The sequence below is a fragment of the Myotis myotis genome, unplaced genomic scaffold, assembly GCF_014108235.1.
Source record: "Myotis myotis isolate mMyoMyo1 unplaced genomic scaffold, mMyoMyo1.p scaffold_m19_p_6, whole genome shotgun sequence".
Taxonomy (NCBI): Eukaryota; Metazoa; Chordata; class Mammalia; order Chiroptera; family Vespertilionidae; genus Myotis; species Myotis myotis.
Window position 1 is genome coordinate 77,045,156 of NW_023416368.1, and position 20,787 is coordinate 77,065,942.

The following is a 20,787-nucleotide window of genomic DNA, read 5'->3' on the forward strand; positions in this document are numbered from 1 at the left end:
GTTACTGATCATTAGACCTTTTTTTTCTTTTAAAGGAAAATAAACCCTCCAGGAAGAAATACTGCTCCAAATTTTCACTGGATTTTTCTCTTCTTCTGGGCTGATGATCTTCTCACACTTGGCATTGTCTCAGGTGAGGGGGGAGGGAGGACCTTAGAGATGATACAAAACAGATTCGGGACCACCCATCCCTGGTCCAGAAGGAACAGAACCCTTGAGGGCAAAGTGACTGGTCCAAGGTCACCCGGCCCCTCAGTGCAGAGCTGAGACTATGGTCAGGATTCCATGTTCAGGTTCCTTCCTTCTTCCCAGGGCCAGAAGCTTTCTCCAGGTTCCCTCCTGAAGAGGGGTGGGTCCTAGTGGCCCCTAGACGTTGGGCAACCAGGGCCTGGGTCTCAAGCTGTACCTCCAGAATTACAAACAGGAAAACCAGCCCCTGACTATACAGCTGTCCTCTGAACCCTTTCATCTCACATGGTTTTCAAAGCCCGCCACCCACACGAGGCTGCCCACACCTGCCCAGCCCTCCCATCTTCCCCCCACGAGTGAGAGATCCAACCTCCAGCCCCCTGACCTCTCTCCCGGCACTCACACATCCCGGCGGTCCGGAGCGGGTGGCTCTGCTTCTTCCCCAAGAAGTAGCCATATCTGAGGGGCTTCTGGGTGGGTCCCCTCTTTGTCAGGGGTACCACGATGGTTCCGGTCCCTCTGTCCCCCATCACATCCCTGGACAGAGAGTCCAGATAAAAGCTTCCTCCTGGAAGAAGGAACTTGGGACGTAAGGAGACAAGTGAGCCCCTTGGGAAACAGGACTGGTGATTTTCGAGGCTCGCTGCAAGATGAAAATGTGGGGGCCCTTGTTCAAGGGCTGTTAAGAACTGGAAGGCTGCAGGGATAGTGCACCAAACCAAGTGTGGGCTGCAGGGTTCCACTCCCATGCAGCCCACCCTGCTCCGCTGGGTCCCGAGTGGATGGGGACAATACTTGCTTAAAGGCCAGCGATCCAGGAGCCAGGAAGGCCCAGTTCCCCCAAATAAATGCTATGTTTATCCTTCTATACATACTTCTGCCTCCTCTTGGCCAGCCCATCACTGGGATGGTTAGGAAAGTAAGTACTTCATGCTTTCTTCTCTAGCATAACACCCCTCCCCACCCATCACCCCAGAAAGAGTAGGATTTATGTGGTTGTAAGAGTAGGATTTATTATTTTCTTCTTTTCTACCTAAATGAAACAAGAGGAGTGGCCTATGTTCAATAGGAAAGATTAACATTCAATAGGGCTGCAGAACTGCGGTGTTTAATTTGGACCGGGAACAGCGGGGGCACAGGGGATACCAGGAACCCTGAGGACAGGGGCGCTGAGCTGGCCCCTCCTGGGGCGCTGTCCTCCAGCTCCGAGTCCGGGGGAGCCGAGCCCGGCGCACTCCAGGGCCTGTCTCCCCTAGAGACTGCGCGGTCTTTCCCGGCGCCGCTGCGCCTCCCCGCGCCCCAGGCGGGTGCTGCACCGGATCTCCTCACCCCCGCACCCGTGCACCCCCGCACCCCCTCCCGCGCCAGCTTCCAGAAAGCTCCCGTGCATTCCCCGGCATTCTTTGGGCGTGAGTCACGCAGGTTTGCAGCCAGCCCCGAAGGGGGTGTAAACGAGGCAGAGCCCTATAAATACGGCGCCGCGCGGTGCTTACCACGCCGTGTCGCCAGGAGGAGCGCACGGGCACCGCTGACCGGTGAGAGGTCCCCACCTTCCCTATCCCTGCGCAGAGCCTCTCCCGGGCAGAAGGACCGATGGGCGGGCGGGCGGGGTGGCCGGCAGGCGAGGAGAGGACGGTCGCTAGTAGTCCTAGGGGTGTCAGAACCGATCTGTGGATGCAGCGGAGGGAGTCTGAGAAGATAGGCAGCCGGAGCCTTGTCACCAGGCAGCGGGGCAGAAGGCCAGCTCGCTGGGGGCGGTGCACCGGCTGGGCTCCGGCCCATTAGCTGCAGCCACAATGGTGTGGGTAAGTAGGACAGGTGTAAGGAGCCTCATTTTGCAAAGCTGGGGGAAGCCGAGACTTGGAGAACCGACGTCTATTGCCAGAGGCCCAGGCTGATGAGCGGCAGCGTCTGCCTGCACCTGGGGCCTTTCTGCAGCATCTTCCTTGGAAAGGTACCATCTCCAGGGGTGTTGCCAGCTGGCGTGCGTGAGTCACCTTGGTTGCTTCAGAGTTTTCTAGTTCTCCGGGTAGTGTGCTTATAAGTATGAGGTTTTGATTGAAGTCTATGTTACAACCATATAAATCCTACTCTTTCTGCTTCCGAATGCGCCAGGGAACAGCAGAGGAGAGTCACTCAACCCCCATCAGACGTCAGACGTCTGACTCAACCGGCTCATCTTATAGCTGATACTGTGAGGCCTAGAGAGGCGCAGGGCCTTCTCCACAGATAAACAGCAGGGAGGTGTCAGAATAGAGATTAGAACCAGAGCCACTTGACGTTCCAGAATTTCTGGACCTAATTTTTAAAAAGAGAAGCTGCTTGTTATTAATATTTTTTTAAAAGAGAAAGATTAGGAATTTAAAGGTGCAGCTACAATAAAAGGATGCCCGTGACAGTGTTCATTATAATAGTGGGGAATTACAATTTAAATGTCTAGTCTTGTGGGATAGCAACACAGAGCATATCAGAAAATGGACTCTATTATTATGCATCCACAAGCAGATTCCTACTTTTAAAGGATAGTTGATCTAGTGGCTGTAAAGAATCTGATTGTATGCAAATGCATAGGAAATAGAAGGAGAGGTGCCACAGAGGTAATATTTGCCTCTGGATGGTGTGCTTTACAGGTGAATTATTTTCTTTTTTTTCTTTTTCGGTTTAGTTTTCTGCCCTCGTGGAGGAAGTAGAGTAGGAGCTTGGGCCTTGAGCTTTAAGCCCTGTGTGTATAAGCTTTGCTTAGATCCCCAAGCCCTCCCCAGGCTCCTTCTGGGTGGGTAAGCCCCGCCTGGGGGAAAGGCTGCCAGGTAAAGGTAGGGAAAAGAGGGCTTTGGGGTGACTTGTCTAATCAGAGCAGTTGCCAGACAGGAGCCCGGGCCAGGAGATGAGAGGGGAGGTGCAAAAAGAGGGCAGGTGCGGCCCTGACCGGCTAGCTCTGTTGGTTAGAGCCGTGGTCAGCAAACTGCGACTCGCGAGCCACATGCGGCTCTTTGGCCCCTTGAGTGTGGCTCTTCCTAAGCCTTAGGAGTACCCTAATTAAGTTAATAACAATGTACCTACCTGTTTAAGTTTAAAAAATTTGGCTCTCAAAAGAAATTTCAGTCGTTGTACTGTTGATGTTTGGCTCTGTTGACTAATGAGTTTGTCAACCACTGGTAGAGCATTATCCCCATACACCACAGTTCCAGGTTCGATTCCTGGTCAGGGCACGTACAAGAATCAACCGATGAATGTATAAATAAGTGGAGAGACAAATTGATGTTTCTCTCTCTCAAATCAATAAGTAAATTTTTAAAAAAGACAGAGAGGGCCGGTAGCCGTGCAACCGCTGTTCTAGCGCTGTCCTGGGACTAGCATTATCAATATCACCTGTACGCTTGTTAGAAAAGCAGACTCAGAGTCAGTGTTATAACAAGACCCGCCCCCTGCTCTCCGGTGATTCATAGGTGCTCTAAAGTAGCAGGTCATATCACTAAGGCAAAGCCACACAGTCCGGGAGGGACCACAGGTGGCCTCTGTGTGTCCACTTCTGTTCCTCTGCGCCTCTCCAAACGGCCACCTGCCCCCACTCCCCTGAGGGCCCTGCCAGTGCTCACACTTGGTCCTACATCAAATTGTGAAGTAGTCGGAACTCACTATGGTCCTATAAGACCTTGTGTTTACAGAACACATTCACATCTCTGAGGTCTACATCAGGTCCATTTCACAGACGAAGAAACTGACGCTCAGAGCCTTAAGTGACTTGGTGTCAAGGAAAGAACACTGGACTAGGGGTTCAGGAGAGCTGGGTTCTCATCCTGGGGTTGCCACAAGCTTGCTGGGGGCCTTGGGGAGCCCCATTCTTTCTCTGGAGCAGAGGGATCGAGCAGAAGATTGATCTTTTTCCTGGCTCTGATGTCAGTGGCTCCCCATGAAGCCCAGGCTCCAGTTGGGAGACCCTGTACTGACTGCTGGGTTTCTGGACTCCTCATCCAGTGCTCTTGCCTTTCATCACCCTCCCTCCCCTTTCTTCAGGGCCCAAGGCCCTGTCTTCTGGACTTCTCGGAAGTCATTGCTACCAGGGACCTCGCCTGGAATGGTATATTTTGCTGGCTTTCTCTCTCTGGCGTGACAAAGGCTCTGTCCCTGCTTCAGGCGTTTCAGGCCTCAGTGAGCAGCTAGGGCAGAGCTTGTTAGACCCAGACCTGCCTGCGGGCCTGACATTGCGCCCTGGCCCAGCCGCCCACCTGTCTTCAGGAAAGGCGAGGACCCACTCTTCCCTCCGTGATGCTAATGCACTTTTTGCAGCTGGTTGGGGAACCACCATCGGCTGCCCTACTAATTACTTTCCTGGAGAGGCTTGCCTTAGGAATGTTCCACCACGCATCCCAGATGGGCCTGCACAACTTTTGAATGTGCACAACTTCAGGAAGGGGGCACCCCACTCCCCATTCTGTTGTGGGAAATGGGTGCGTTCAGATAAGCAGCTGGTGGGGGGTAGGTTACAAGGGGGAGGGGTGTCTGCTTATGCAACAATTTCAGCTTCTGGGAAAGGGTCTATTATGTAAGACTGGCTGTCCCCAGGCTCAGGGCAGCCGGCCCAGAGTGGTGGCAGGAACGCCTTGGCAGGGCACCCTGCTGTGGATTAGAGGGACGAGGCCACGTGAAAGGGCCTGGCAGAGCGGAGGCCATGTCCTCGCAGAGGGACAGCTCCTGGGGAGGCATCAGGGCCACAGCACCCCTTCGTCCCAGTGTTAAGCCTTTGACGTTGCCCTTCCCTATCTACTTCCTGAAGACAGTTTTCTTTCCTTCCTGGCTCCACTCTTTGTTTATACCCACACTGGGGATGACAAATGGACTTATTCTCCTGCGCCAACCCAAAGGGTTGGCCATCGGTGCCTCAGACACTTGAAACCAGTTTTAGGTGGTGCTGAGACGCAGTGGGGAGACGTGTTGTGATTGGTTGGTGATGCCTGCTGGGGCAGGATTAGTGATGCCCTTGGGGGCGGTGGGGCTCTGGGAGGCAGTCCCCGCTCGATGGAGGGGCAGGAGAGGGCCCGCTGATGATCCAAAAGCGGTGTTTTCAGGGTTTGTTTCATATGAGCAGGTGCCCTCAGATAGACCCCTTTCTGGGTGCAGAAAGTGCGTGCGTCTTGCTCAGGCATATTTAGCTACTATGCAGGAGGTAGGGAGGAAGGCCTGGACCGGAGCCCAGGGCGCTGACTCCAGAACTCTGGCTTCTTTTGTGTTGGGCTGCTGTCTTGCGGTTCCTCCCTGTACCCACTGCCTCCGCTTTCTTTTGAAAATGTCCATTGTCAAGTCTGATATCTTCTCCTCATTTCCCCGGGGGTAGAAATGAAGCAGTGCCAGTTGAGAGGGGATAGCTAATGGCCAGGCCTCTGCGGGGCTCCTGGGAAGCTGCTGCAGGCGGCAGGCTGGGCCAGAAACCAGCAGGCTGTCTAGCCGTTACCATGACAGTCTCCTGTTCTCCACAAACAGAGGCGTGCTGCGAGTCCAAATCGGAGGCAAGATGAAGGCTCTGCTGCTCTTGGTGGGGCTGCTGATGACCTGGGAGAATGGGCAGGTGCTGGGCGCCCCGGCCGTCTCACAGAGAGAGCTCCAGGGTGAGTAGACCAGAGGACTACCCCCCTCCCCCTTGCACACTCCTTCCCTAACAGGGCCCCAAGGGTTAAAGGCCACTTTATCCTGTGCATGAAGTCAGGTTTGCTGGGCCCTGCCCCTCTCTGAGCCTCCCCCCCCGCCCCCCCCCCCCCCCGGCCTCCTAGCCCAGGCTCTTTGTGGTCAGGTTGGCTTCTAGGCATTTTCAGGTGTATCGCCGGCCTCTTCTGGCTGCTGGGTCTCATTCGCCGGTTCCCTTTCCAGTCTGTACAGCCCGGTACCCACACCTCCTCCATGAAGGTCCATAAAGCCTGGACCATTTGAGTCGTTGGGGAGCTCCCGTTTTTGAGTTTCGTAGCATTTAGTACATGTATCTCCACCTTCCCACCCAGGAACCCATGCTCCGTATTCTCTGCTCGTAGGGAAGGAGAATTCTGGTTTAAAGGGAAGCTGTCATCCTTCAGAGCCCAGCTGGTGGTCCCCTCTTCTCCTAAAGCCCATCCTCCCTCCTGCCCACTCTCATCCTCCTAGCCGAGCGACCCTCTGGGTCAGCCGTGGGCAAACTACGGCCCATGGGCCGGATCCAGCCCATTTGAAATGAATAAAACTAAAAAAAAAAAAAAAAAGACCGTACCCTTTTATGTAATGATGTTTACTTTGAATTTATATTAGTTCACACAAACACTCCATCCATGCTTTTGTTCCGGCCCTCCGGTCCAGTTTAAGAACCCATTGTGGCCCTCGTCGGTCAAAAAGTTTGCCCACCCCTGCTCTGGGTAGTAGTTACAAACCCCAGCCTTGAGATCAGACCCGGTATGAGTCTGGCCCTGCCGCTCCCCTGCTGTGTCAGCCTGGGCAGGTATCTTGACCATACTGTGCAGTGCGGACGATGAGAGGGCCGGGGGTTAAAGGACACACACATGAGGTGTCTGGCTCAGCTCTTGCCCTGGGGCTGGTGCTTCGGTGACATCGTCTCCATGCATTTGTCACATGGTGTTATGTCTTGGTCACAGTCTCCGCGAGGAACAGTGCTATTAATTCATCTTTGGGTCTCCATCACTATGAATTGGAGAAAAGAAGTTCAGATGTTTGGTTAAACCGAATTCCAGAAAGACTTGTATCCAAAAGAATAACATTTCCCATTTCGATGTGTAAGCGCTTACTCTTCCAGGATTTCTTTTTTCCCTGGGACATTTTCTTCTGTGGCTGGGCAGGCTCGGCGTGCAGCCGAAGGGAGTTCGCGCCTCTGTCCCTCCTCTGGGGTGTGCCTGCCCCAAGTATGGGGCGCGGCTCCAGTGTTTTGGACAGGTTCAAGCCTTGGACTGAGGAGAGGCACAGTCCTCTCGTTGCCACGTGCAAGTCCCAGCTGGAGGGCAGAGCCTTCCCAGCACAATTAGCCAACAGCTATAGTTGTGAGCTTGAACCTATAGTCCAGCGGTTCTCAACCTGTGGGTCGCGACCCCTTTGGTGGTCAAACGGCCCTTTCACAGGGGTCGCCTAAGACCATCCTGCATATCAGATATTTACATTACGATTCGTAACAGTAGCAACATTACAGTTATGAAGTAGCAACGAAAATAATTTTATGGTTGGGTCACAACATGAGGAACTGTATTTAAAGGGCCAGAGGTTGAGAACCACTGCTATAGTCCGAACACGTGGCCCCACGTGCCTGTGTGATAGAGTTCAGGTGTGTGTAGTTGAGTAGGGTTGAAACCAACGAGAATGTTGTTAACATCTTGATCGCGCCCCTCCTCTGCCTCGTGGCATCTGCTATAAAATAAAGACACGGCTGTGGGCGCTGGCGCTGTCTCCTCATCAGGGAGCAGCGTCCCACCGAGACCCAGCTTTCATTCTCTTGTCTGTTTTTTCTAAGCTTTTCACCCCCCCACTCAGGGTCACTGAACCAGGCTGAGCTGGCATGGCACATCAGGCGCCCTGGGGCTGAGTCTGCCATGGCCGTGCCGGCGCCCCACACCGAGGGTTTGTGTTTGTGAACAGTTGGTGCCCTGGATTCCGGGACTCTGGGTCCACAGTGAGCCCTGTGATGGGAACCTGAGTCAGGGAAAGCTGGGGCCCAAAGGCTGCCTGCCAGGGGGTTCCCAGCCTGGAAGCCCGTGCACCCACTGCCTTTCTGACCATTCCAGCTGGTTCCAGGCTTATATCCCCCAACGCCATCTCTTCCTCTGGCCTCATTCTACTTCCCTGCCCTTCTCTTGCAGAAATGTCCACCGAGGGGAGTAAGTACGTTAATAAGGAAATTAAAAATGCCTTCAAGGAGGTGAAACACATCAAGTCTCTAATAGACCACACCAACGATGAGCGCAAATCACTGCTCATCAGCTTGGAAGAAGCCAAGAAGAAGAAAGAGGTAAGGAAGAGCCCGGCGCCCGTGGCCCTGCTTTGACGCCCCCTGCTGGAAGGGGGCAGGGAGGGGTCCTGGCTTCTCCTGGAATGTCCTGCTGGGTTGCCACGTTGGCCCTCTGTCTTTCCAGGGCTGTGTCACCTGACACTGGGACCGTGGTTAAGAAATAGGGAGGGTTTATTTGCTTTTGAAAGCCTCAAAGGGTGAGATCTTGGATCTGCTTTTGTTACCAGCCTGGCTCAGGGCCTGATACCCAGATTCACTTCAATAGATTTTTCCAAACCCTGACTATGGGCACGCTCTGAGGCAGGCTTTGGATATGGTCTGTCATGGGGTAGGAGGGGGAAGGCGCCCTACTTTCAGAAAGCTTATCTAGTAGGGGCGATACCTTGGGATTAAGGCAGGCACACTGTTGCCTCAATGTCTTTCTAGAGTTCTGAACTGCTTCATAAAAGAAACAGCTAAGTCCAATAGTGAACTTAGTAGCTCTAGGCTGCGCTTAATGAGTCAACAGAACTAAAACACTATAATTCAATGAACAATTTATTTTAAAAAATCAAGAGTCTTCTTAAGGGTATCCTAAAAACCTACTCCCATTGCCATCCTACCCCTAATGAAGGAGATGCTAAGATTGGGCCACCTGCCACCTTTATTATCCATAATGCATAGTAAAAGCATTTTAAAGGCTCTGGAAAGTTCTGCAGTAGAGAATCCTATGTAGGAAAAACCGGGGTAGGGGGCAAGAGGAGAATGGGGGACACCTGTGATAGTGTCAACAATTTAAAAAAAAAGAAGAAAAACCTATGTTACTTCATTCAGCCCAGTGTTTTTCCAATCAAGTTGGAAAGGAAACCCAGTTTTATTTTTCTTGACAGCTTTTAGCACCATTTCACGGGAGCCACTTAAGGAAATGCTGGCCCGGATGCAGCTCTCACTTTCTTTGAGATTTTGTGTCCGTCCTCGGCCTCAGTGTTCATTCTCACCATTCTATGAGAATCCTCACGCTGCTCATGTGGGAGGGACAAGTCTCATTCTCGAATTTTTTTGGGTTAATGTTGGAGTTTGATATTTGACAATCCAGATTTTATAATAAAGCTCATCAAGTTTGGAAAAAGGATTCCATTTACTTCTTAGTTGAAGACTATGTGAACCGGAAAGAAAGGAGGTGACCAGCAGAGCTGACGCTTGCGAATTGGCTCAGTGGAAGGCGGCTTTCCCCAGCACAGAGCAGGGAACGCCTCCTGGTCAGACCTTCAGAGCGCCTTCATGCTCTACTTCATTCTTCTTTGAAGAGTAACACGCTCATTCATCAAGATTTTAATATAGAAAAAAGCAGAGGAGGAAAAGATTTTCTGTAATCCTTATACTTAAGGACATTTCACTGTTAACATTTGGTCTGTTTCTTACTAGTTATTTCCCTCTATGCTTTTTTGACAAATCAGGAATTTTTAATGTGAAAAATGCTTCCTGTGCTACTGAAACTTAACATAAACATCCCTTGGAGTGCTGTGCGTATCCACCCTTCGTAGGTCCCACAGTTCGCTTAACTTGTCCCGTAGTTTTACATCTGAATTAATTCTAGGTTGTTGGTTGTTTTGTTTATTTGTTTTTTTGCCATAAACACATATGGAAACAAAGATCTTTAGGCATAAGGACTTTTCCTTTATTGCAGGAACTCCTTGGCATAAATTCATATAAAACTATGGGGTCAGATGACAGGGGCACATTAGAGAGTTTGGGTGATCGTGCTGACTTTGATTTTGAAAGCTGGCCTATTCCGGTTGCATGCCAGGGGCCATGGTCCCAACAGATTCTAAGATCCAGGGAGCCTCCAGGAGCTTTGGATGGTGACCTTTAGACACCAGAAGTTGAGCATAGAAAGTGAAGTATAAGTGAGAGGCAAATCCTGGGGTAGAGACTCTAAGTGTGTGTCAGAGAAGGAGATGTCCACACGGGGTCTACTGGCCGGGGAGGACTAAGGAACAGTTGGGTTTTGAAGATGAAAGGATCTTTAAAGCTAGGTGGGCAAGGAAGAGGGAACACGGGAGCCAGAGCTGGGGTGGAAATGAGCACACTGTGTGGCCAGACATGGGAAGTCGGCCTGGGTGGAGGGCCAGCATCACCGTGCGTGCTGGGGGAGGGTGCAGCCTGTGAGTTCTGCGTGGCTGACCTGGCTTTGTGTACCACTGTAGGATGCCCTAACTGATACCAAGGATACTGAAATGAAGCTGAAGGCGTCCCAGGAAGTGTGCAATGATACCATGCTGTCCCTCTGGGAGGAGTGTAAGCCCTGTCTGAAGCAGACCTGCATGAAGTTCTACGCGCGCGTCTGCAGGAGCAGCTCAGGGCTGGTTGGCCGCCAGGTGAAATGGGGAAGCGCTGTGGAGTGCAGCCTAGGCTCTGAGTGGGGAATGGGGAGAACCTGGTGAAACATGCTTCTGTTATTCTACACCCAATTCCAACGTGTGCGAGTTCTCCCACCCCAGCTGGGTGTCCTATAATTCAACTCAATTCTGACACTATCTACCTGGAGATAGCCTCAGATCCCACAGGTTAAGGACTCAGTCCCACAAGACTGTCCCACACCCCCTTCAGGTGCTAATCACATGTCCAGGTTGTCACCTGTGCTTCTGACTGTTGAGCTATAGATTGGAGGTTTCAACAACCCCCTCCTTAATTGATTTGCTTGAGTGGCTCATGGAACTCAGAGAAACATTTTACTTCTTAGATTGCAGGTATATTATAAAAGGAACAGCCAAAATGGAAGAGATGCATAGGGCAGGGCAAAGGGGCAGGTAGCTCCCGCGCTCTCTCCAGGTGCACCACTCTCTCCACATCTCTATGTGTTCCACAGCCCCACACACTCTGGGAACTTGTTCTTTGGGGTTTTCATGGAGGCTTCATTAACATCAGCAACATTGGCCATTGGCGATTGATTCAACCTCCAGCTCCTCTCCCCTCCCCAGAAGTCAGAGTGTGGGACTGAAAGTTTCAAGCTTCTAATCAAGGTTCCCTTCCCCAGCCTTCATCCTGAAGAGTGTTTTCTAAAAGTCGCCTCATTAAAATCATAAAAGATACCTTTATTGTTCTCGTCATAGGAAATTCAAAGGGTTTTAGGAGCTCTTTGTTAGAAAGGGTCAAAGACCAAATAAATATTTTTCTTATTATAATTAAAATGCCACAGCTTCATTTCACAGATGCAGTTGATTAGTTCTGGCTGCGTTTGCGCCCAGAGTGCCATTATCAGTTGGTAAAGTCTGCGATAAGTGCAGAAATACAGTCATGAAAAGCACCTGTGCCAGGTATTTGCCACCTCTTAGAAGATTCTTATCTAGCAGTTATTAGCTGGATTACATAAATCACGTCATGGTATGGCACAGCCCTGTGTCCACTTAGATGGAAGGAATTAAGGATTTTTAGTACATTAATGTGGATTCCACGCTTCCCTGTGAGCCTCGTTAATCGGGACTCAAATTTTGCTACTCACTGAAGACATACCAATTGGTCTTTGGCTGGGCAGGGGTGGGGATCATTAGTGGCCAAAGAAAACCACAGAGAGTCTCAAGTGATGAGCCTTGTGACTCTGGAGCAGGGGTTCTCAACCTGTGGGTCGCGACCCCTATGGGGGTCGAACGACCCTTTCACAGGGGTCGCCTAAGACAGTGGTCAGCAAACTGCGGCTCTTGAGCTACATGCGGCTCTTTGGCCCCTTGAGTGTGGCTCTTCCACAAAATACCGACTTCTGTGCATGGGCCATGAAGTTTCAATCACACTGTGCGCGCCCACATGTGGTATTTTGTGGAAGAGCCACACTCAAGGGGCCAAAGAGCCGCATGTGGCTCACGAGCTGCAGTTTGCCAACCACTGGCTAAGACCGCTCCTCTCTCCGTCTCCAGGCGGGTCCGCCCACATGCAGATACACCCACATACCAGTGCCCGGCGTATTAAAGGGTCACGGCATTAGGAAGGTTGAGGACCACTGCTCTAGAGCCTCATGGGTCTTCCTAACTCTGCTCTGTTGGGTTGGGTAGACTGGAAGGGCACTGGCCTGACAGTTCAGAAACCAGGGAGCCAGTCTCAGGGGGGCCTTCAGTCACATGCTGTGTGACTCCGTGGAGACCAAAGTGCAGTGAGGAGGAGCTGGGCCCGGCCCGTCTCAACAAGAGGGAGGTGCAGGAGGTTGGGACCCTCGTGAGCTTCTCCTCATTGTTCCGCATTCTGTCTGCCGCAGCTGGAGGAGTTCCTGAACCAGAGCTCTCCCATCTACTTCTGGATGAACGGTGACCGCATCGACTCCCTGCTGGAGAATGACCGGCAGCAGGCCCACGTACTGGACACCATGGAGGACAGATTCGAAAAGATGTCCAGTATTATGGATGAACTTTTCCACAGCAGTTTCTTCAACCGGGAACCCCTGGATCCCTACCACTTTCCACCCTTCGGCTCATCCCCAAGGAGGCCTCCCTTCTTCAGTCCCAAGACCCGCTTTGCCCGAAACTTAATGTCTTTCCCCATGTTTGGAATCCCAAACTTCCAGGACATGTTCCGGCCCTTCTTTGACATGATACACCAGGCCCAGCAGACCATGGATAGCCAACTCCAGGAACCTCTCTTCGAGTTCCCAATGATGGAATTCCCGGAAGGTTAGAAAGATGTCTCCTTCCCCCTAAGAAGGATGGGAACAACAACTTGTTGAAAAACTCATTAGATGCTAAGAACTTGGTATGCGTCGTCTTGATTTCCCCCCCAGCACCCCTGTAAAGGTGATATTAACCCCATTTAAGGAGGAGAAAACAGCGACAGAGAGATGGAGGGTTGTATCCAAAGTTTTGCAGCTGGTAAAATAGGACCTGGTCAGATCTAGCTCTGCAGGACTTGGAGTTTACCATGCCCCTTCCAGCAACTGTTGGGCATTGGATCGACTCCTGCCTCTAGAGAACCAGACCCCTTTCTCTTGGGAACCCAGGTGGTTGTCTGTGGATGCCATGTATATATTGGCGACAAATTATTTAGTCTTAAGAAAGCTGTTCATGGCTATAACCTTAGGGTCTGGTAGAAAATGGGCACATGGTTAATATTTTTTGAATGAATGAAGTCTAATATGGACATGAAAAGCCAATACTTTCAGAAATGACTTCCTTCATTGAACCAATAGATATTGGTTGGCCTACACCAGTGGTCGGCAAACTCATTAGTCAACAGAGCCAAATATCAACAGTACAATGATTGAAATTTCTTTTGAGAGCCAAATTTTTAAAACTTAAACTATATAGGTAGGTACATTGTTATTAACTTAATTAGGGTACTCCTAAGGTTTAGGAAGAGCCACACTCAAGGGGCCAAAGAGCGGCATGTGGCTCGCGAGCCGCAGTTTGCCGACCACGGGCCTACACCATCTCCTAAAGGCTATAGTTTGACTGGCACCAGGTTTGGCTTCAAATGATGTGGAAATAGAAGAGGGTGTTGAATCGAACCAGCATCTACTGCGTATCCATAATGGGGGGAGTTCTGTGTTATAAGGAGTCTGAAAGGAGGATCCCATTCTGGCCTTCAAGGGGCTTGCTGACTCGCTACGGGGAGAGAAATGAGTCAGTTAAACGCAGAGCAAGATGGGTTATGATGCCAAAGTGAGGTACAAATAGGGGAGTATTAAGGCAAGAAAGGGCTCATCGAGGGAGAAGGTGGCGGGGGGCGGGGGCCATACCTAGCTGGGGAAACCCTGGGAACTACCTCCTTGTCCTTCTGCAGGGATCCCTGATCAGAGGCCTGTATCTGCAGCCAACTCCAACCTGCTCTGCCTGCAGAACCAGCTCAAAGGGCCAAGCAGTAGTGTCGAAGGGGTCAGGGACATTGGGGCGGCCCATCACTGTATTGCTCTGTATGGTTCTTCAGCATGACTCCCTCTTCCCCTGTGTGTCTCCAGAAAACAACGATAACCGCACCATATGCAAGGAGATACGTCACAACTCTACGGGGTGCCTGAAGATGAAGGACCAGTGTGCCAAGTGCCAGGAGATCTTGTCAGTGGGTAAGTCTGGGAGCCTTGCACCTGGTACCTCAGTGGGGCTGCCTTTATTGGTCAGATGAAGGGAGTTCAAGTTTCAGCTCTGCTGCTTTCTGGCTGTGGTACCAGGGGACGTTGTTTGCCTTCTTCCGCCTGGGCCCCTATCTGTAGACAAGGGTTAGGATGCAGAGTTGCCCCTGAAATTGGGAATTGGATAATATACTATTATATAAAGTGCCCACCAAGTCATCCAGCACATGGCCAACAGGAGGTCATGGGAGGGGCCGTTACGCTTTTTTGAAAAGCCATCATCTTTGATTTCCCCATCATTCTTTTCCCAAGGGCCAAGCATAGTAGACATCCTCGTTTTTTCCTGCAGACGGTGACATTTTGAATAGTATGTTTTCGGTTTAGCAAACACCTACCATGTGCCAGGTACTGTTCTAACCACTTTGCAAACAGTTACTAATTTCCTCAAAATGACCCTGAGTTGGGTACAATGAATGTCCCTATCTCACAAAGGTAGAAACTCAGTCAAAGAAAAGTTAAGTAAAATTACAGGACATCCCATGTGGGGGACCTTAGTGTTTGGATGTGCTCTTAACCAGCACTTTGGGGTCTGTCTTCAGCACCCCTGGGTTAATGATAATGGTCCCTTAGCCACCCGTGGGTCAGTGATGGTGGTCCCATTGCCTCTGGTGGGTTGATCTCCGAGGCAAAGGAAATCATTCCCCTCGGCTTTATCACATCTGGACAGTGGCTAGTTTCTTCCTGCTTTGAGATAACAGCTCTAAAAGCATCTAGAAACTTTTTGGCCCGCAATAGTGTGTGCTCAGCAAGAGTTAATGGTTTCCCTTGTAAATAAAGGATCAATGTGGTGGCCGTGCTCTTATTTAATATGTGTGTGTTTGCCAGGGCAGGCCTTCAGAGTCTGGTTAAATATTCTAGCCCCATCCCTGTCATTTTAGAAGCCACTGCAAAATAAATACAAGTGTCATAGGAAACTGATGGATGAATACCCACGTCTCTTGGCCTGTTCCCATACGATATCATCGTTAGAATAGCATAAATGACATGGCACCTCACCACCAGAAAGTTAGTCATGTTAAGGCCAGAAGAAAAGACACACAGCTGCCTAGGCTCAGGTTGGCACCCCTGGCACTGACCTGCATGGTCACTGATCACAGCTTACCTACACAGCCACCTTCTTTTCTACACTGAGGGACACTGATGGCCTCTTATTTAAGGTTCTTGCAAATATCTAAGGAGGCATTGCCCAGGAACTCCAGACTAGGATTTCTCAGCTTCTTCACTATTGCCATTTTTGTCCAGATCATTCTTTGTCGTTGGGGGCTGTCTTGTGCCCTGGCAGCATCCCTGGCCTCTAACCACTAGATGCCAGTAGCTACCCCCCTCTTGTCAGTCCCCACCCTCTCTAGACTGAGTTGCTGTTCTCAATGACTTTTCTGGTCTTTAAATTATTTCCTGGTAAAAGAGTTAAGGTTATTTATTATCTATCTTTTCCAACCTGGCTTCTTGTTAGCAATTCTGTTTCTTGCCCCACCTAACATTTATTTGATTGTAATACCAATGATTACATTCAATACAATCATTTGATGAAAAGGATTACATATAATCATTTAATAGAAATGATCACCATTCTTTAGTGTGAAAAGATCTCCTTTCCCCTGACTCGTTTGGGTTTGATGTGCTCCCCTTGGAATATTTTTTTAAAATGTAGGGAGAGAAAAAAAGAGTAGTTTTTAGAGATAGCGGGGAGTTGCCAACTCTTATCCATCTGGCACCCTGCAGTGGGCGCTCGCTCAGGCACCAAAAAGAATGAACTCTATCTTCCCTGCTCCACCGGTGAACTTGGTGACCAGCCACGTGGGTGGGTGGGAAGCCAGGACCCCAGCCACCAGCTGCTCTTCTGCTAAATGAAGTCTTGGGGCAGCGTTTCCAACTCTGCAGCTACGGCCAAAAGACAAGCTTGGAGAATTTTCCAGACCACAGACTCCGAATAGGAGGAGCCCAAGATTAGGAGTTAAAAGCCCTGGGTTCAATTCTGGTCCCCCAGATTGTTTATTCTGTAACTTTAGGCAAGTGTGGGTCTCCATTTCATTTTTGGTAAAAAATAAAAATTCATTATTGGTGGCTCTTAGAATACACCTGATTGTTACAGATAACGGACATCCAAGGCACTTATGTGGTATCTGGTACGTGGTGGGTGCCACACAAACGGTAGCTCCACATGACACCCCCCCCCCCCATCTCCGGAAATGACTCATGGGGGGACGGGGACAGCAGAGTGGCCCTAGATCTGAGCACCCGGAGCACTGAGGTCCAGGCTTCGCCGAGTGTGGTCAGCTGCGCTCGCCCCCAGCCTCCAGCGATGTCACTAAGCACGCTGTGAGGTCCAGCTGACAGTTTTCCAGGACGAGGCTTTCTCCATGAAGGAAGCCACCTGCTGGGCTACATTCTGGGCGACCTCTTTATGTTGTCACGGGCTGATGACAGACGGTTTGGGGACCGGCAACCGGCTCTGCTTGAGGTCCTGGCTCCGTGAACTGATTTCCATCCCGTTTCTTCCCTGTTTGACTTTCCCTTCACGTGGCGGCCTGTTGTGTTTTCCGTCTCGTCTCGGGGCAGACTGCTCGGGCAGCAACCCTGCACAGAACCTGCTGCGCGAGGAGCTGAACAGCTCCCTGGAGCTGGCGGAGAAGTTAGCCAGGCAGTACGACGAGCTGCTGCGGTCCTACCAGCAGAAGATGCTCAACACCTCCGCTCTGCTCAAGCAGCTCAACGAGCAGTTCAACTGGGTGTCCCAGCTGGCCAACCTCACCCAGAGGGAGGACCAGTACTCCCTCCACGTCACCACGGTGAGCCTCTCCGACAGCTGGGACCCACGGTGCGGCCCAGAGAGGAGGATGTGGCCCTCCCTGGGGGTGAAACGGGATGAAGACTTATGCTTTCCATTGAGTGTTTGTCCTGCAGCCGGAAACATCCGACCTTTATGTGCATCATTGCCTGGGAGCCTCAGCGCCCAGAGGTGCAATGTCATGACCCCGTTTTATGGATGAGGAGAGTGAGAGAGGTTCGAGAGGTTGGTCAAGGCCAGATGACTGACAGGTGCCTCGCCTGGGTGACGGAGCCTGTCTGCTTGGCTGGGACCCCGTGCTCTTTCCATGAAGCCGCCCCTCCTGCTGTGTGGGCTGGGTGCTCGTGAATTGGGGCAGCTTCCTGTGTCCGTGATGAAAAGCTCCCCTCCAGCACTGGGAACCTGTAGGAATAGGTTTTTAAATATATTTTTACTGATTTCAGAGAGGAAGGGAGGAGAGCAAGAGAGAGAAACATCAATGATGAGAGCGAATCATTGATCAGCTCCCTCCTGCACACCCCCCACTGGGGATCGAGCCCACAACCCGGGCATGTGCCCTTGACCAGAATCAAACCCGGGACCCTTCAGTCTGCAGGCCGACGCTCTATCCACTGAGCCAAACCAGCCAGGGCTCTAGTTTCTTTCCCTGATTCCTTTTCTACCTCAGCCAGGCCAATGGCTGCTCAAAGGAAACACGGTGGCTTGGAAATCATCTTCCACTCATGGGGCTCCCCCAGGCTGGTCCTTTGCGATGCCATTTACACCTGCCAAGTGCCTCTGAACAGCGGCATTGCTTTCCAGTGAGGTGTACGCGTGTCCAGATTAGTCAGAAGCAAAGGCATCACCGGTCCAGATTTAGGCCTGACTTTTGTTGCAAAACGGGTGGAGTTTGGCGGGTGTCTCAGCCCTTCTCCCACCCTCCCTCTGCCCAGGTGGCTTCCCGCGGTTCCGACTCCAGCGTTCCCTCCGGTTTCACGAAGGTGATTCTGACGCTCTTTGATTCTGACCCCATCACCGTGACTGTCCCAGAAGAAGTCTCCATGCACAATCCTAAGTTTATGGAGACTGTGGCTGAGAAAGCTCTGCAGGAATACCGCCAGAGTACCCGGTGAGTGTGCAGGTCTCAGCTACGGTCCTTCCGGGCCCCCCAGGTCCCTGGGAGCCAAAAAAGGCCGAGTACCCAGTCTGGGAACGACGGCCAGAGTCCCGACAGGAGGCCAGGACCATCGAGACCCCTAGTTTTCCTCCGGAGGGAGCTCTTTCTTGTTTGGTAAGAATTTGAGTGTTGGTGAATACGGAGCCCTCACTTTCTCCCCCGCCTCCATTTTTTTTTTTTTCAGGGAGAAATGAAATGTGAAGGTTGCTTTTCCAGGTATGGGGGTGTCTGAATCCTGTTGCCCCTGAGAGGACCCCCAGACCCCCAGAGGAGAACTCTGCATGTCACCAAGTGACCAGACCCCAGCCTCGGGCCCTCCTGACCCCGCACTCTAATGCCTGCTCCTGCTGATGGGGGAGGGATTTCCCTGCATGCCACTAACTCAATAAAGCTGCCTGTATGTTCTGGAGTGTCCTCCTCTTTTGCTGTTTTTATTTTTTTTTTTTCCTGTCCTCCCACACACCTTCATTTTGCTATAGAAAATAAAAAAGAAGAAGAAGTAGAAACGAAAAATCAGTGGCTAAAATAGTATGGAGGTATCATAGAGCTGAGAATAAAAGGAGTGTGATGATGAAGTTGACCCAATGGAAGGATTCCTCTCCCTCTCTCTCTCTCTCTCTCTCTCTCTCTCTATATATATATATATATATATATATATAGAGAGAGAGAGAGAGAGAGATATATATGTATTCTCCAATAAAACAGTAATACGCAAATTAACCATCACTCCACCACTCCGTCACAAAGATGGCGGCAGCCACAGAGCTGGAGCGAGCAGGAGGCTTGGGTTGCCCCAGGCGATGGAGGAAGCCAAGCTTCCCACCTGCCCTGGCCAGCACTGGGCTCCGCTCAAGGCTACAAAGTTTCAATCATAGAAGATAAATAAATCCCAGAAAAGAAAAGAAAAAAAGTCTGGGAGCTTGGGTCACCAGGGGGTGTGGCCAGCCTGAAAACGGCCCTCAGCCCCTCACCCATGCTGGCCAGGCACCCCAGTAGGGACCCCCACCCCGAAGGAGGTGTGGTCAGCCAGAAAACAGCCCTCAGCCCCTCACCCAGGCTGGCCAGGCACCCCAGTGGGGACCCCCACCCTGAAGGGGGTGTGGCTGGCCTGAAAATGGCCCTCAGCCCCTCACCTAGGCTAGCCAGTCACCCAAGCGGGACCCCCAGCCTGATCCGGGACACCCTTCAGGGCAAACCAGCCAGCCCCTACCCCATGTACCAGGCCTCTATCCTATATAATAAAAGGGTAATATGCAAATTGACCCTAACAGCAGAACAACTAGGAATGACTGGTCACTATGACACACACTGACCACCAGGGGGCAGATGCTCAATGCAGGAGCTGCACCCTGGTGGTCAGTGCGCTCCCACATGGGGAGCTCTGCTCAGCCACAGCCAGGCTGATGGCTGCCAGCACAGAGGTGGTGGTGGGAGCCTCTCCCGCCTCCTCAGCAGCGCTAAGGATGTCCAACTGCAGCTTAGGCCTGCTCCCCGCTGACAAATGGACATCCCGAGCTGCCAGAGGGATGTCTGACTGCCAGCTTAGGCCCGAGCCCCCGGGGAGCGGCCCTAAGCCAGCAGGTGGACATCCCCTGAGGGGTCCCAGACTGCGAGAGGGCACAGGCCAGGCTGAGGGACCCCCCTGAGTGCACAAATTTTTGTGCACCAGGCCTCTAGTGTGTGTGTGTGTGTGTGTGTGTGTGTGTGTGTATTATTGACTTCAGAGAGGAAGGGAGGGGGGAGAGAGAGATAGAAACATCAGTGATGAGAGAGAATCATTGATCGGTTGCCTCCTGCATGCCCCCTACTGGGGATCGAGCCTGCAGCCTTGGCATGTGCCCTGACCAGGAATGGAACTGCGATCTCCTGGTTCATAGGTCGATGCCCAACCATTGAGGCACACCACCCTGGCAGATTGCTTTATTTTAGGAAGAGGGGTGTGTTCCGACAGCCAACTAAGAGAAATTTCTGAAAGTGAACCTTTTCCATCCCATTATAGAACTGTTGACATATCCTGATTGGGGTGAGGGTAATCTTCTGAGGGAATACATTGAAAATTCGTGTGAAGAATGGGTAATAATAACACATAGCTAGTATTTTAACACATAACTGATATTTTTCTTATGGAAACTGTGCTCCCTAAAAGACAAAATGAGGCAGATTCATGTTAGTTCTAAGATCTTGGAATCCCTGTGATACCTTCTTGACTGAGGCATTGTTTGCCCACCCTCCGTCCATACAAACTTTTTATCTTCCCCTCGGCCACAGGGATTTCTCCTCTTGGGGTTTTTCCTGGGGAATTCACTGCTCAGTCTGAAATACAGCTGAGCTGCAGTACCCTATGCAGCCAGCAGATGGCCCTGATCAACCACGGAGTCTATCTCAAAATAAATCAGCAAGCCCTTCCATTAATGAATAGTTAGATGCATGATCTTCGACTTCATGGAGATTGGGGCTCCTAACCTCCGCATCATTCAAGGGTCAGCTGCACTCTGAGCATAGAATTCTTTTTATCAGATGTATACTTCAAATGGGAAAAAATCTGGCTGCATCTCAGTTTTGTAGCAAAGGCCACATGTAAATTAATAGCCATAATA

At 51.2% G+C, this 20,787-nt stretch overlaps 1 protein-coding gene across 1 annotated transcript; it reads left to right on the plus strand.

The window, feature by feature from the left end:
- The first annotated feature begins 1,567 nt into the window (after window positions 1–1,567).
- On the plus strand, window positions 1,568–18,599 carry CLU (clusterin). The gene is made up of 9 exons (XM_036313468.1): window positions 1,568–1,724; window positions 5,668–5,792; window positions 8,010–8,158; window positions 10,345–10,515; window positions 12,384–12,795; window positions 14,076–14,180; window positions 16,806–17,035; window positions 17,967–18,142; window positions 18,375–18,599. The coding sequence occupies exons 2-9, from the start codon at window positions 5,699–5,701 to the stop codon at window positions 18,382–18,384; spliced, it is 1,347 nt and encodes a 448-aa protein (XP_036169361.1). The 5' UTR covers window positions 1,568–1,724; window positions 5,668–5,698; the 3' UTR covers window positions 18,385–18,599.
- The last annotated feature ends 2,188 nt before the right edge of the window (window positions 18,600–20,787 follow it).

Excerpts from the sequence above, each read along its gene's own strand:
- CLU (XM_036313468.1), top strand. The coding sequence starts at position 5,699 with ATGAAGGCTCTGCTGCTCTTGGTGGGGCTGCTGATGACCTGGGAGAAT. Across the intron at positions 5,793-8,009 it reads CTCACAGAGAGAGCTCCAGG|AAATGTCCACCGAGGGGAGT; the intron begins GTGAGTAGACCA and ends CTTCTCTTGCAG. Across the intron at positions 12,796-14,075 it reads AATGATGGAATTCCCGGAAG|AAAACAACGATAACCGCACC; the intron begins GTTAGAAAGATG and ends GTGTGTCTCCAG.